The 12,564-nt window shown below is 44.3% G+C and overlaps 1 protein-coding gene across 5 annotated transcripts in view; it reads left to right on the top strand.

The window, feature by feature from the left end:
• The window catches only part of ARHGAP17 (Rho GTPase activating protein 17), a 98,880-nt gene that overhangs the window by 51,446 nt on the left and 34,870 nt on the right, over positions 1-12,564 (top strand). For all 5 annotated transcript variants that reach the window (XR_009694434.1, XM_061153048.1, XM_061153044.1 and 2 more), the window contains exons 6-10: positions 157-233; positions 3,878-3,989; positions 7,307-7,375; positions 7,535-7,616; positions 12,287-12,414. Coding sequence is in view for 4 of the 5 variants with exons in the window: in XM_061153048.1 (XP_061009031.1) it covers positions 157-233; positions 3,878-3,989; positions 7,307-7,375; positions 7,535-7,616; positions 12,287-12,414 (468 nt within the window). In the remaining variant the exon portion in view is untranslated. The remainder of the gene's footprint in view (positions 1-156; positions 234-3,877; positions 3,990-7,306; positions 7,376-7,534; positions 7,617-12,286; positions 12,415-12,564) is intronic.

Genomic DNA, 12,564 nt, shown 5'->3' with positions numbered 1-12,564 from the left:
TTTACGCTTCTTTTTGGAAATAAGGGGCGTAAGCGGAGGGTACAAAATCCTTTGCCTAAAGAGAAAAAACATTTGTAAATAAAGATCACACCTTCAGATGTTAAACTGAAAAGCCTGGAGCTCGTCCCATGCGGTGTGTTCGTGTGTTCTTTCCAGGTCGAGATTCCCAACATCCAGAAGCAGAGAAAGCAACTTGCCAAACTGGTGTTAGACTGGGACTCAGTCAGAGCCAGGTAAGAGAAAGCTGAAAACAACCCACAGTGCGATCTTCCATGACATCCCCAGCAGCCGTCCCCCTCCTCAACACAGATAAAGACCACTGGGTGGACAAAGCGGAAGTCGCTGCAGACTCACACGCCTGACTCACAACCCATGTACACCTGCTTCCCGGCCTCATTCTCCCAAGTGTGGTAGCGAGATGGTGTTAGAACACCCTGCTTTTAATCAACCAACAATGAAAGGAGACAGGAAAGAAAAAAAAAAACTACGTGTTTTCAGGGAAGAAGTGACGGTTCTAAGAAAGACTAAGAGTGTTGCTCTTGGAGTAGTGAAGTGTAGGAATAAATAGATCTGTGATCTAGCAACCGCAAAGGGTCCCACTGTGTCAAGATACACTCGTGTGGTTTTGACTATGTTTCACAGTCAAGGGATTCTGTGCTCCAGTCCATCCTAGAACAGGCATTCTTGCACATTGCATGTGCTTGTGGAGAACAGACAGGACTCACAGAAGGGAGTAAATCATCCTTCCTTCCCAGAGCATAGTTAGTTTCATTTTTTAATTGTCACATTTTATCGAACCTCTCTTCCCCTCCGACCTTCTTCTCATCTGCACTTTCCTGTGGTCTCTTCCACAAGATGAAAGCTCTGCAGAAAGGGGAACTCAGTTTCCTTCCAGATAAAGGGAAAGAGCCTGACTGTAAATTTTAAAAACATGTAAGAAACTGCTTATGTTTTGTCAACAACCAAAAACAGGAAGAACTGTATCTGAAGCTGTGTCTGCAAATAGATTAAAAAGCACTTTTATCTTTAATTCATCACTGCAGACCTTGTAATCTATTGTATACTCAAATGTTTTACTGTATCAGAGAAAGCATCACGCAATACATACAGAAAAGCTGGGAAAATAATTCAAAATACAATATAATTAACTCAAAAATAGAAAGAAAGAAATGCTGGTGCTCAACAGGGAAGAACTAAGTAAAAACAAGTGACCATCCCAGAGGGCTGATGTCAAGTGACCTGTCAGTGCTCCGGGCTCCAGCCTCAGCTCCATCTGTGAAGGCGTTTGTATCGATGACTCATATGAGAAGCATGGGGATAAGGGAGATGGCCCCCATAGGCCCGATCCTTTCTCATACCTTATACTGGGGTTGACAGGCTGCTTCTGTGAAGGGCCAGATAGTAAATATTTTCAGCTTTGCCACCCAGAAGCTCCCTGTTCCGGCTACTCAGCTCTGCTGTTGCAGCATAAAGGTAGCCCCAGGCAGTGTGTAAATGCATGAGCAAGGCTGTGTTTGAAGAAAACTTTATTTGCAAAACAGGTGGCTTTGCTGAGCCCTGCTTTGTTAATTGTCATCATTGCGCTCTTGTGAAACAGATGTGGTTATTTCTGTTTGGCAAATAAATGGAGACACAGCCACCATTTACTGACTTACTGCGTGTCAGATGCTTTTACCGCAGATTGAGTCTATAACAGAGCTGCATTTCCTTGTTTCTAAGATGCCATTGAGTGTCAGATGCACCACTGATCTAATACCCGACTTCAAGAGGGAAATGAAATAGAAACACCACTGTATTAAATGCACAAATCAATTGGTAAGACACATCCTGATTTAACAAATGTCGAGATGATTAAAGGGACATGTAGGAATGAACACGTGGTGAAAATGGTAATTGCCACCACCTACCAGGCGCTTGCCACATGCCAGATACACATATGTGATATGTGAGTTCTTCCGATTCTCCCACCAATCCCTATTAGTTTGCCTCTTCGTGTTTTCAACAGACATGATGTAGGTCCTTACTGTGAACCAGACTCTGTCAGATCCTAAATGCAGAGACCCTTCAGTGAGAGTTGCAGGGGGACAGGGGTTCGGAGGTTATGTGACATCCCCTGCTTTGAGAGGAGACTTGCATTACAGAGAGAGGAGGCACCTGCACATGGCGTGTCTGTGACTCGCTTTGGCCCTTAGGCACAACAAACAGCAGAGCTAGGATTCTGAACGCAAAGCCCATCATGTTCTTGCCACCTGTGTATGTGTGATTAGAATCTTGTGGCCAGAACCAGCATCGGGGAGTGCAGGCTGCCCAGTGGTAGATTTTCACTGAAGAAAAGCAAGGATGTTTTTATGCTTAATTAAACAAAGCTATGAATCACTCTTGCTGGAGTTGGTTGAGCAATATTATAGATGCCTACCTGCCCGGAATTTACATCTGCAGCACACATATCCCGTAGGAGATCTCAGCACTGACTCTTCGTCCTGCGTTCATGGCTCCCTTCATTTAATGATCAGAGAAACTGAAATAGATGAATATTTCCTCGTTAGTTTTACTTATTCCTGTTGTTTTTCCCTGGAGGAAAATGGTAACAGCTAACATCAAGTGGGACTCCCATCACGTGCACACGCATATACATGTATGTTTGTTCTCTCCTTTGCTGCTTAGGACAGTTCTGGCGGGCAGACGGTATTTGTTTTCTTAGTTTTGCAGATGAGACAACCTGAGGCACAGAGAGGTTAGGCCATTGCCCAAGGTCACACAGCTAACGAAGGCAGAGCCAAGCTTTAGACTTGAGCCTATCAGACTTTAAAGTCAATGCTTTTTCCATTGCCAGCTTTGCTTCAGCAGGTTTCCTGAAGCCTTACTGTGGAGGAGTGCACCACATCAGGAATGTGAAAGAGTGGGGCGGAGCCTTTTGAGGGCAATGTAAGCTTGATAAGATGCTAACATGGGTTCTTATCTGCATCCATATAATATCCATGTTTAAATTTAAAGTGCTAGAACTTTCCACAATAGCAGGTATGTCCGTATTTAAAAAGAACTCAAAACACACTTGAAAACCAAAGAGAAGTTGTTTTAGAGTGTTATTCCCCATGCACCGCCCCCCCACCATGACTATTGCTGTATAATTTGGGGGAAGGGAGTCCTTCTGACTAACTGTGAAAGGAATGTAAACATTCCACATTATGTTTCAGATTTACTGTAGCTGTTGTCTTTGGAGTATTAATCCTTACAAGTGATTTTATTTATTTATTTTTTTTAGTCATATTTCATTTATTTTTATTAGTTGGAGGCTAATTACTTTACAATATTGTAGTGGTTTTTGTCATACATTGAAGTGCTTTTAATTCTTAAAGTGCTTTCATAGCTATCGATGACTTGCTCCATGACTGAAGTTCTGGCTTCCACTTGCTAAAAGTAGTCACAGGTCAGGACAGTTGTTGGCGGTATTGTAAGGGGTCCTAAAGAGCAGCAACTGACCCCCAGTGGCACAGGGAACATTCTAGATCAAAGCAAGAGAGCAAGGGGGTATTTATTTCATGGCAACGATCCTAAGATGGGATGCTAGAGGAAGAGGTTCCATGGACTGATTTCCAGCAGTGGGGCTTGCATGAGACAAGATGTGTCAGTTCTGCTCAGAGCGGACAGCTGCTCCCAGCACTATGAGCATCCTGTCACGGCGGGAAGCCTGTGTCACTTTCGCCAGTTTCCTTTCTTAGAGGATAAACTCCAGAGAAGCTGGCATCCTAGGTACTAACATCTGTCCCAGGTAGAATCAGCTTTGGGGAAGGAATCTGTCTCTGTTAGATCCTTGACTCCACCAGATTGCGTGTATACGGTGGATACTCAGATAATACCTACCCCTCTGCTTCTGCAGGTGGAACCAGGCTCACAAATCTTCAGGAACCAACTTTCAGGGGCTTCCATCAAAAATAGACACCCTAAAGGAAGAGATGGATGAAGCTGGAAATAAAGTAGAACAGTGCAAGGTAGGAAAATTCCCTAATGAATGTGTACTTAAATCAGTCTTTTAGATTTTGCAAATGATGGATGAAAGGTCAAATATTCCAAGTTATTTCATGTCTTATGTAATTCCTATTAGAATTCCCTAAATGATATTCAAGGTGGTTTCTATTTTCATCTTCCTTTTTTCTTTATTTTCTTTATATTGCTTTATAATCAGAGTAAAACATTATTTTTTTAATTCAAGTAGAATATTTTTTTAAAAACTTGATTAAAATGTCTAGGTTTATTTAAAATGAAGATTTTAATAGGTATGTCTGTGGCTGATTCATGTCAATGTATGGCAGAAACTACTACAACATTGTAAAGCAATTATCCTCCAACTAAAAATAAATAAAGAATGGGGGGAGAGAAAGGGAGAAAACTATAGAAAAACATTTCGTAAAAGTTATAGAAATTAAAATAATGCACAGTAAGCACAAAAATAGAATTGTATAGGTTTTCTAGAATGAATGCTATTATGTTTAAGAGTTGAATATATGGTAATGGGGTCATAATATGTCCATAGGAAAGGGAAGGATTATTTTTAAGATGTTGCTAGGACAATTGGTTTCTAACATGGGAGAAATATAAATTTGTATCTCATAAATTAAATTCCAGACTAGGTGGTTAAGTTATCTTATTATCTATGCATTTATCTACAAAAATAGATGTTTATTCAAAATGTTATTTGAGGTGGTAAAGAAACAAGTCTTTGATGAGTCTTAGAATCATGGCCTGAGACTTTTCTTCCTCTTATTATATTCACCATTTTCCAAAACTGGTCTGTTCATTTCTAGGCAGCATTAGGACTGGATATTTTGGTTTATTCAGGCTGTGCTATAATTCACTTTTTTCCAAGATAAGAAACCTTGGACAATTTGTAGTAAAACGACTTGTCAAAAATAATATAGTGGTTAAGAATTAATACTGAAGTCATGCCATAGCCTTTGCATTTAAAAAGATGGTAACCACACAAATGCTTCTGATAAAAGTCTCACACTGGCTTTTTCTTGTTCAGAGAGTTGTAGCTTTGCCATTGTCATTCAAATCTGGTCTAACCTAGCTCTCGGCTGCTGGCTCCTTATGGGATATAAATTTGGCTAGCAGTCTGGGTGTCTGAACTGGTGCATTATGGGCTGAGATCTCTTCTCTGAACTTCCACACCATGGCTTGTCAGAACGTCAAACGGTGAAAACTTACAAAAATATTTTCTGTCTCCTCCTCTCTTTATGTTAACTTCTAGGTAGTTTCTGAAGATCTAAGTTCTGTTTCACTGATTCTCTCTTTGCTATGTATGATCTGATGTTTAATTAACATCAAGTTTTGAATTCCAGTGACTATATTTTTCATTTTAAAGTTCTAATTCTTCAAGTCTGCCTTTTTTTTTATAGTGTATTATCCTTTTTTTACTGCTTATTTCTTTTTTAATGTTTTCAGTCATTTATGTATACTTATTTTAAGTCTTTGTTCATTTTGTTTTCTTAAATTTTCTGGGAGGCTCTCCTTTATGGTGGACTGTTCTGCAGTTTTATATCATGTATGAGCTTATTTTAAGAGGGACTTTATCTGTGGGCCTTCTTGGAATTAGGGATCAGTCTCCCAGAGAGTATTACCAGTCCAGGGCAATTTTAAACTAAACTTTCTCATTTTAAGGATTCCTAGACCATATATATATGATATAATCAACTCAAACTTCAAACCCTCATGAAAGTAGATCTGTGTTTGAGAACTCTCACAGAAATGTTTTACTTTCCCAGATCCAAAACCCTATTCAAAACAGAAAGTAGTACACTAAAAATATATATGTGTGTGTGTGAAATTATAATACATATGTATATGAAAATTTGAAATGTGGATATATCCAATTGCCCAATTTATCAGTTTTAAACAAATTATTTAATTTTTGTGTAGGTAATTCATTTTGTTGTTGTTGTTCAGTCACTAAGTTGTGTCCAACTCTTTGTGACCCCATGGACTGCAGCATGCCAGGCTTCCCTGTCTTTCCCTATCTCCTGGAGTTTGCTCAAACTCATAACCATTGAGTTGATGATGCCATCCAACCATCTCATCCTCTGTCACCCCCTTCTGTCTTTTCCTCCAGTGAGTTGGCTCTTCGCATCAGGTAGTCAAAGTATTGGAGCTTCAGCTTCAGCATCAGTCCTTTCAATGAATATTCAGGGTTGATTTCCTTTAGGATGGACTGGTTGGATCTCCTTGCTGTCCAAGGGACTCTCAAGAGTCTTCTCCAGCACCACAGTTCAATAGTATCAATTCTTTGGTGCTCAGTCTTCTTTATAGTCCAACTCTCACACCTGTACATGACTGCTGGAAAAACTTTAGCTTTGACTGTACAGACTTTTGTTGGCAAAGTAATGTCTCTGCTTTTTAATATGCTGTCTGGGTTTGTCATAGCTTTTCTTCCAAGAATTCTTTTAATTTCATGGCTTTAGTCACCATCTGCAGTGATTTTGGAGCCCAAGAAAATAAAAATCTGTCACTGTTTCCACTTTTTCCCCATCTGTTTGCCATGAAATGATGGGATCAGATGCCGTGATCTTAGTTTTTTAAATATCGAGTTTTAAGCTAGTTTTTTCGCTCTCTTTTGCCCTCATCAAGAGACTCTTTAATTTCTCTTCACTTTTTGCCATTAGGGTGGTATCATCTGCATATCTGAGGTTATTGATATTTCTCCCAGCAATCTTGATTCCAGCTTGTGAGTCATCAAGCCCAACATTTCGCATGATGTACTCTGCATATAAGTTAAACAAACAGGTTGATGATATATAATGAATTCCTTGATGAATTCCTTTCCCAATTTTGAACCAGTCCATTGTACATTAGTTCAAATGTCAAAAGTATAAAACAGTATAAACTCTTTCTTCTGCCCTTGTCCTTCTCCTCCTAATTTCCACTGCTCCCAACAGGTAACCCCTGTTACTAAGCAAACCCTGTTGCTTTTTTTCCTAGAGGTGTTTTTATGCAAACATGGTGGTAAAAATCTTTCCTCTCCCTCTTTTACACTGATAGTAACATACTATACCAGAAGTAGTGTTCTGTGTTTCGTGTCTTAACAAGGCATTTTGATAATAAACCTTGAAGATCTTTCCAAGTCAGTCCATAATAAGCTTGCTTATTCTTTTCATCATCCCTGTGTATGAGTATACCAGTCATTTGATGGACGTTTAGTCTGTGGCTGTTCTATCACGTTTTGCTCTAGGAGTTCATGGAGATCAATTCTCAGATACTATTTGCTTTCACTTCTCTTTTCTGCAATGACACATCTCCTCTTCCACTTACCCAGGATCAACTTGCAGCAGACATGTACAACTTTATGGCCAAAGAAGGGGAGTACGGCAAATTCTTTGTTACGGTAAGCCCTTTGCCCTGGCGAGACATGAAAACACTGTAAAAATTGAGTCATTTTAGCTTTTTTTGCAAAAGATGTCATTTTTGGTTTTGCTCAGCCATTGTGTGTATGTCCATCCAATGCTAACGTTACTTTTGTTTTTGAATGTGGGTCTGTTCTCAGTTATTAGAAGCTCAAGCAGATTACCATAGAAAAGCATTAGCAGTCTTAGAAAAGGCCCTTCCCGAGTTGCGAGCCCATCAAGGTAACGTAACCTGCGTGCTGGCCTGATGCCTCCTTCTCGCCTCTGCCACTTCCGCCTCTGTTGTTCTTCACCCAGCTCCTTTGCATGCGTTTCCTCTGGACAAAGCTGCTCTGCCTAGGCGGGCACTCTTCCCCAGCACACTTTCATCTTCCCTTGCTGCATTCTCTAATTTCTTCCAAGCCCAAATTAACATACTAATGGAACATTCGCAGTTCTTCTGAAACCTTCAGTTGAAGAGAAAGCTGCACCCTTTGGGGGAGCGCCTGTTTTCCTGTCTTCTAAATAGGCTCAAAACCTTCTAGCCTCTAATTACCTTCTCCCAAATCAGTTATTTGTTCCATAGGGCGTTATTCTGGCTCTGAGATTCCAGGAGCATACGTTCTAGGAAAAAAGTTGGGGGCTTCCCAAAGGAAACTTTAGAAGCCAGTACCTGATACCGCAGCGTTAGGCACGTAATCAGTGTGATTGGGTCATGAGAACGTGACCACCTCGTTCAGATCTTGTTCTCATCAGCCCTCACTTTGTCCACTGTGTTCAGGCACATTGCTGATCCTACCCTTGGGTTATGAGCAGTCCGAACTTTCCCTTGATGTCTTGTGTTGATTCTAATCCTCTCTGATTTGCTATCAGAGCATCTCCCAGCAGAGATCAGTAAATGATCAGACACTGCTCTCCCTTTTAGACGTGTTATACTTTTCGCCTTATGGTACGGTCCTGGCGTTTGGAACATAAGTGCCCCTGACAAAAGCATTGGTCTGGAGCTGAAAGAGGATTAAGCCAGGCGCTGAGTGTGACGAGTCTGTGATTGTGAAACATACATGTGTGTGCATGGGTGTGGCTGTGCACACACACTGGCCCCTCAAGAATACCACTCATCTCTCCTAAATATTAATAGCAGGCAATCCCAACAGATAGTCTTTGTGCCTGAGAGTTGTTAGATCTCAGAATTGGAAATTTGTGTCTTGCCTGACCCTTTAGCCCATCTCCCATCTGATCCCATCTCCTAATTCATGGGTAACGGGGTTGAGTTACAGTGCAGGGGAACGAAGCAGCCGGCGAACACTCAGCCTTGCAAAGGGCCAGCTCTTGCTGGCCAAGGTCAGAGCACCAAGAGCCTTTAGTTATGAGATACTTCCTATACGCAGTGCTCTACACAGGACAAAATAGTAAACATCTTAGCCTTTGATGTTAGCCATCTTAGCATTTGAATGGCTTCAAGCCTAGTCTGGAAGGGTTGGCTAAAGGACACAAAAAAGAAATTTCTTTAGCAACTCCACTCCCCCCTTTTGAAAGTTCCCGTTCTATTTTTACCCAAGGCTATTTTCCCTGGAGAAGCATGTCAGAAAGTCATGGGGAACAGGCAGGGGCAGGCAGGCCTTTTAGGAGGGACAAGGGAAGCCGGCGTGTGGCAGGAGCAGCTGTCAAAAGAAATGAGATTCCTTCTCTCTGTTTGAGGCTGTCACCTTCACCCAAGCCTTGCAGTTCAGCCCCTTCCACCTCTGCCTCCAGTCTGCCTCTTTATCTTAGTTCTGTCTTCCTCTTCCTTCTTCTCTATTTCTAGAAGCACTCAGAGTGTCCTTATGGTAGGAAAAAAGCTCAACCTCCCACCCAGTGCCCTGGTCTTCCACTCCGGTCGTCTGGCCCTTGTTCGTCTGACCTTTGTTCGGTACCTGCTTATCCTCAGCATGGTGCCTTTCATCCTGTTCTCCTTTGTTTTTCTGGGAGGCTCTTCAGATGACTCATTTCTATCGACCACCTCAGTTTTCTAACCAGCTTCCCACCCGTGTGCTTTGTGGTCTGATTTCCACTCCCAAGCACTTTGCTATTAAAACCGAAAATGGAAAATAAAAAGCACTGCAAATCCCAATGGGCCAGTGATCCTGGATTGCCAGATTCTGGCACGTGACGTGGCTTGAATGGGCTCTTCCTTGCCAGTTTCCCCCCACTCATTTTGTGTTTTCCACCATTGTTGGGGCTGTGTTTTCTCCACATCAGAAATTGAGCCTTTTCTGAGATCCAGTCCTTGCTCCTGTGTTCTTCTACCTCCTGTCTTTCCCACCTTTTCTCTCAGGCCTCCACTCCCACCTGCACCTTCATCCACATAGCCTCAGGGTCGGGCGATGACTGGCTGTCACCTTAAACTCAGCATAGCTCAAGGAGCAACCTGATGCTCCCCCACACCAGCTGGCCTTTTCCTCCGCCTGGTCTCCTCGGTACCTCCTTTCCCCAGACAGTCCAGGTTTCAAACCTCGGAGCCCTCTTTTCTTTCCTTTCTGAAGTCTCCTCTCCATTCCCACTCATGGTCCCCATCGCCTGGTGCAAGAATTTGGACTAAAGTGTCAGTTCCCAGACTCAGGATCCCTGCTCGCTTCTCAGCCCAAGTCCTCCTGGTCTACTTAATTCCTATCCACCTTCTAAGACTTTCACCAAGCTCCCCTCCTTGAGAAGCCTTCTCTGACAACTGAAGTCAACAGTGAACACTTGCATCTCCCAAATCGCTCTAGCATTTATGGTCTACACCAGAAGTCGCAAACAGCCGTTTCTCACTTAAAAAAAAAAAAAAGCTTGTTTTAAACTAATTGCCATCATTTGAAAACCTTAACAGTCCTAATCTCTGGCTTCTCTTGGAAGTTCAGAGGGCCTGGTGATGCTGGATCTGCTTTCCCGCATGGTGACATGGGTCCAGCTCCCAGGAACGGCTGCCGCTTTGGGGCAGACCACGCACACGCTGCCCACCGGATCAAGCTCCGACAGCACCCGCCCGGCCCCCACACACAGTTAATGTTTGCGACCCTTGTCTATACCATTTTTCTGCAGTGACTTAGCAAACACGTCTCATCTTGTTAATTTCTGTTGTCTGTTTACATGTGTGTCTTGTGTTCTCTTCACACTCTGATTGCTCTTGTCCTGGGGAGTGGGGCTGGGGGGTGTTCTCTGTGACCTCTGACCCAACACTGCAGGTCTGTCACTTCAGGGGTCTATCATTTGAGGGGCAGCCCCGGTGGTGAAGTCTGACTCCGGAGTGGTCTCTAAGCCAACGGCTCTCACACCCATCCTCTGCCAACGTTACACCAAGGTGGGGTGGGACACCCTGTCCAGTGTTGACCTGAAAGTTCCGGCCAGGGTCTGGAGTGTGCCCGTCCCTCAGCATCGCAGGGTCAGGCACAGGGAGGTGATGGCAGGAATCATTTGCAGAAGTCCCTGGGTGATTCTGGTATGTCCCCCCCCCGCCAGGGGAAGGTTAGCTGGCCCCCTTCTGCCTGTGTTGAGAATCATTGTTTTAAATAAAAGGGACCAAGTGTTCGAGGTAAGATCTGACCTTTGAGTGGACTGTCCCAGAGCTCTGTCTTCTGAGAAGGGCCAGGCCCCTGGGTGCTGGTTGTGTTTAGAATTCCACGGACCAGGGCTGGGGCCCTCACCCCTTCCTTTAAGGTCCTAGGGTAGGAATTTACATTGGCCCTCTCCAGTCCTGTATGATAATGCTCGGCTTGTGTTTACATTTTAAAGAAATTATTTCCTTTTTCAATGGAAGGAGTCAATTTCTTGTACCCTCCTTGCTCTTTCCATCAAAGAAAAGCAGCCTTTGACCTCTGACTTGCCAGGAGCGCCCAGGTCTCCAGGTTTGTGGGATTTCCCTTTCCTTCCTGCAGTGGGCCCCTCCTGCCGTCACGTGCGGAGTGGTGTCAGAGCCACACTGGGGTAACACTGCCCACCTGGCATTCAAGATTCGAATAGCGAAGGGGCTGAAGGACACGTGTCCACATGCCGAGAGGAACCCTTCCTGACCACGTGTCCCAGTGGAGTAGCTTCCACCAGCCGGTTTGCTCTCTTTGGCTTCTGCATGCATCTCCATCAGTGCCGGCTCTCCATAGGCCCCCAGGCAGCCCAGGTCCCACCACCACTTCTTACTATCCCTCATACATCCACGTCATAAACGCCTGTTTCTGTCTTCCTGCTTTCTTGTACGTCTTTCTGCTAAGCTGCCTCACATCTTTCGTGCAATGAAGCAGCGCACATGACCGGAAAATAATACACAGCGTTGCTTTGCTGCTGTCGGCACAGCCTCCAGCCTAAGCTGCCTTGGGGGGCTGCGTTCTCTCCACTCAGAATCCTGGGGCAGTTTGGGGGTCTGGCACCAAGAGGTGCTGCAGGTCCTGGGGTAGGAGTTTACGGTGGCCATCTCCAGTCCTGTTTGATAATACTTGGCTGGTGTTTACATTTTTAAGAAATTACTTCCTTTTGCAGTGGAAGGAGTTGACTTCTTATCCTCCAGATAGAAGGCCAGTGCTGCTTTGCATGGCTAGATCAATTTCTTTTCAGGGAAAACTCTGTGCTCAGGTAGACCATTGGTTTTAGCCCAGGGCAGCCCACCCATCTCGGGTGCATGCTGGGCCAGAAGCCCCATTGCAGCTTCCACCGGGCATCTCACATCAGGCACCACATGGGCGTGTCGGGCTCTGTTCCACAGGTCACCTTCCCAGCCTGGCACATACGTTGTGCTCTAGTAAACAGTAAATGACACGAGCAAAGAGGACGCGTTTCCCCCTTTCCCAAAGCCTCAGCTACGGGCTGCTAAAAAAACAAATCCCTTCTGGTGGTTTGGGGGAGGAAATAACTTGGTGTCGCCTGTGAGGTGGTCGAGTGTCTCACTGGACAGTTTGCTGCTCTAGATAAGTGGGCGGAGAAGCCCGCCTTTGGGACGCCTTTGGAAGAACACCTGAAGCGGAGCGGCCGCGAGATCGCCCTGCCCATCGAGGCCTGCGTGATGCTGCTGCTGGAGACGGGCATGAAGGAGGAGGTGAGGGGCCCCGCCACCCCAGCCGGTCTCCCCGGACCAGTGGCTCTTGAACCGCATTCACTGTGACCACATTTCACACTGAAACCCTGTCCATGTTACCTTCTGTCGACATGGAATGAAAGAGAGCTTTCACGGAGCAGTATTTACCTT

The sequence above is a fragment of the Dama dama genome, chromosome 10 (genome assembly GCF_033118175.1).
Source record: "Dama dama isolate Ldn47 chromosome 10, ASM3311817v1, whole genome shotgun sequence".
NCBI lineage: Eukaryota > Metazoa > Chordata > Mammalia > Artiodactyla > Cervidae > Dama > Dama dama.
This window is presented reverse-complemented; position numbering and strand designations above follow the sequence as displayed.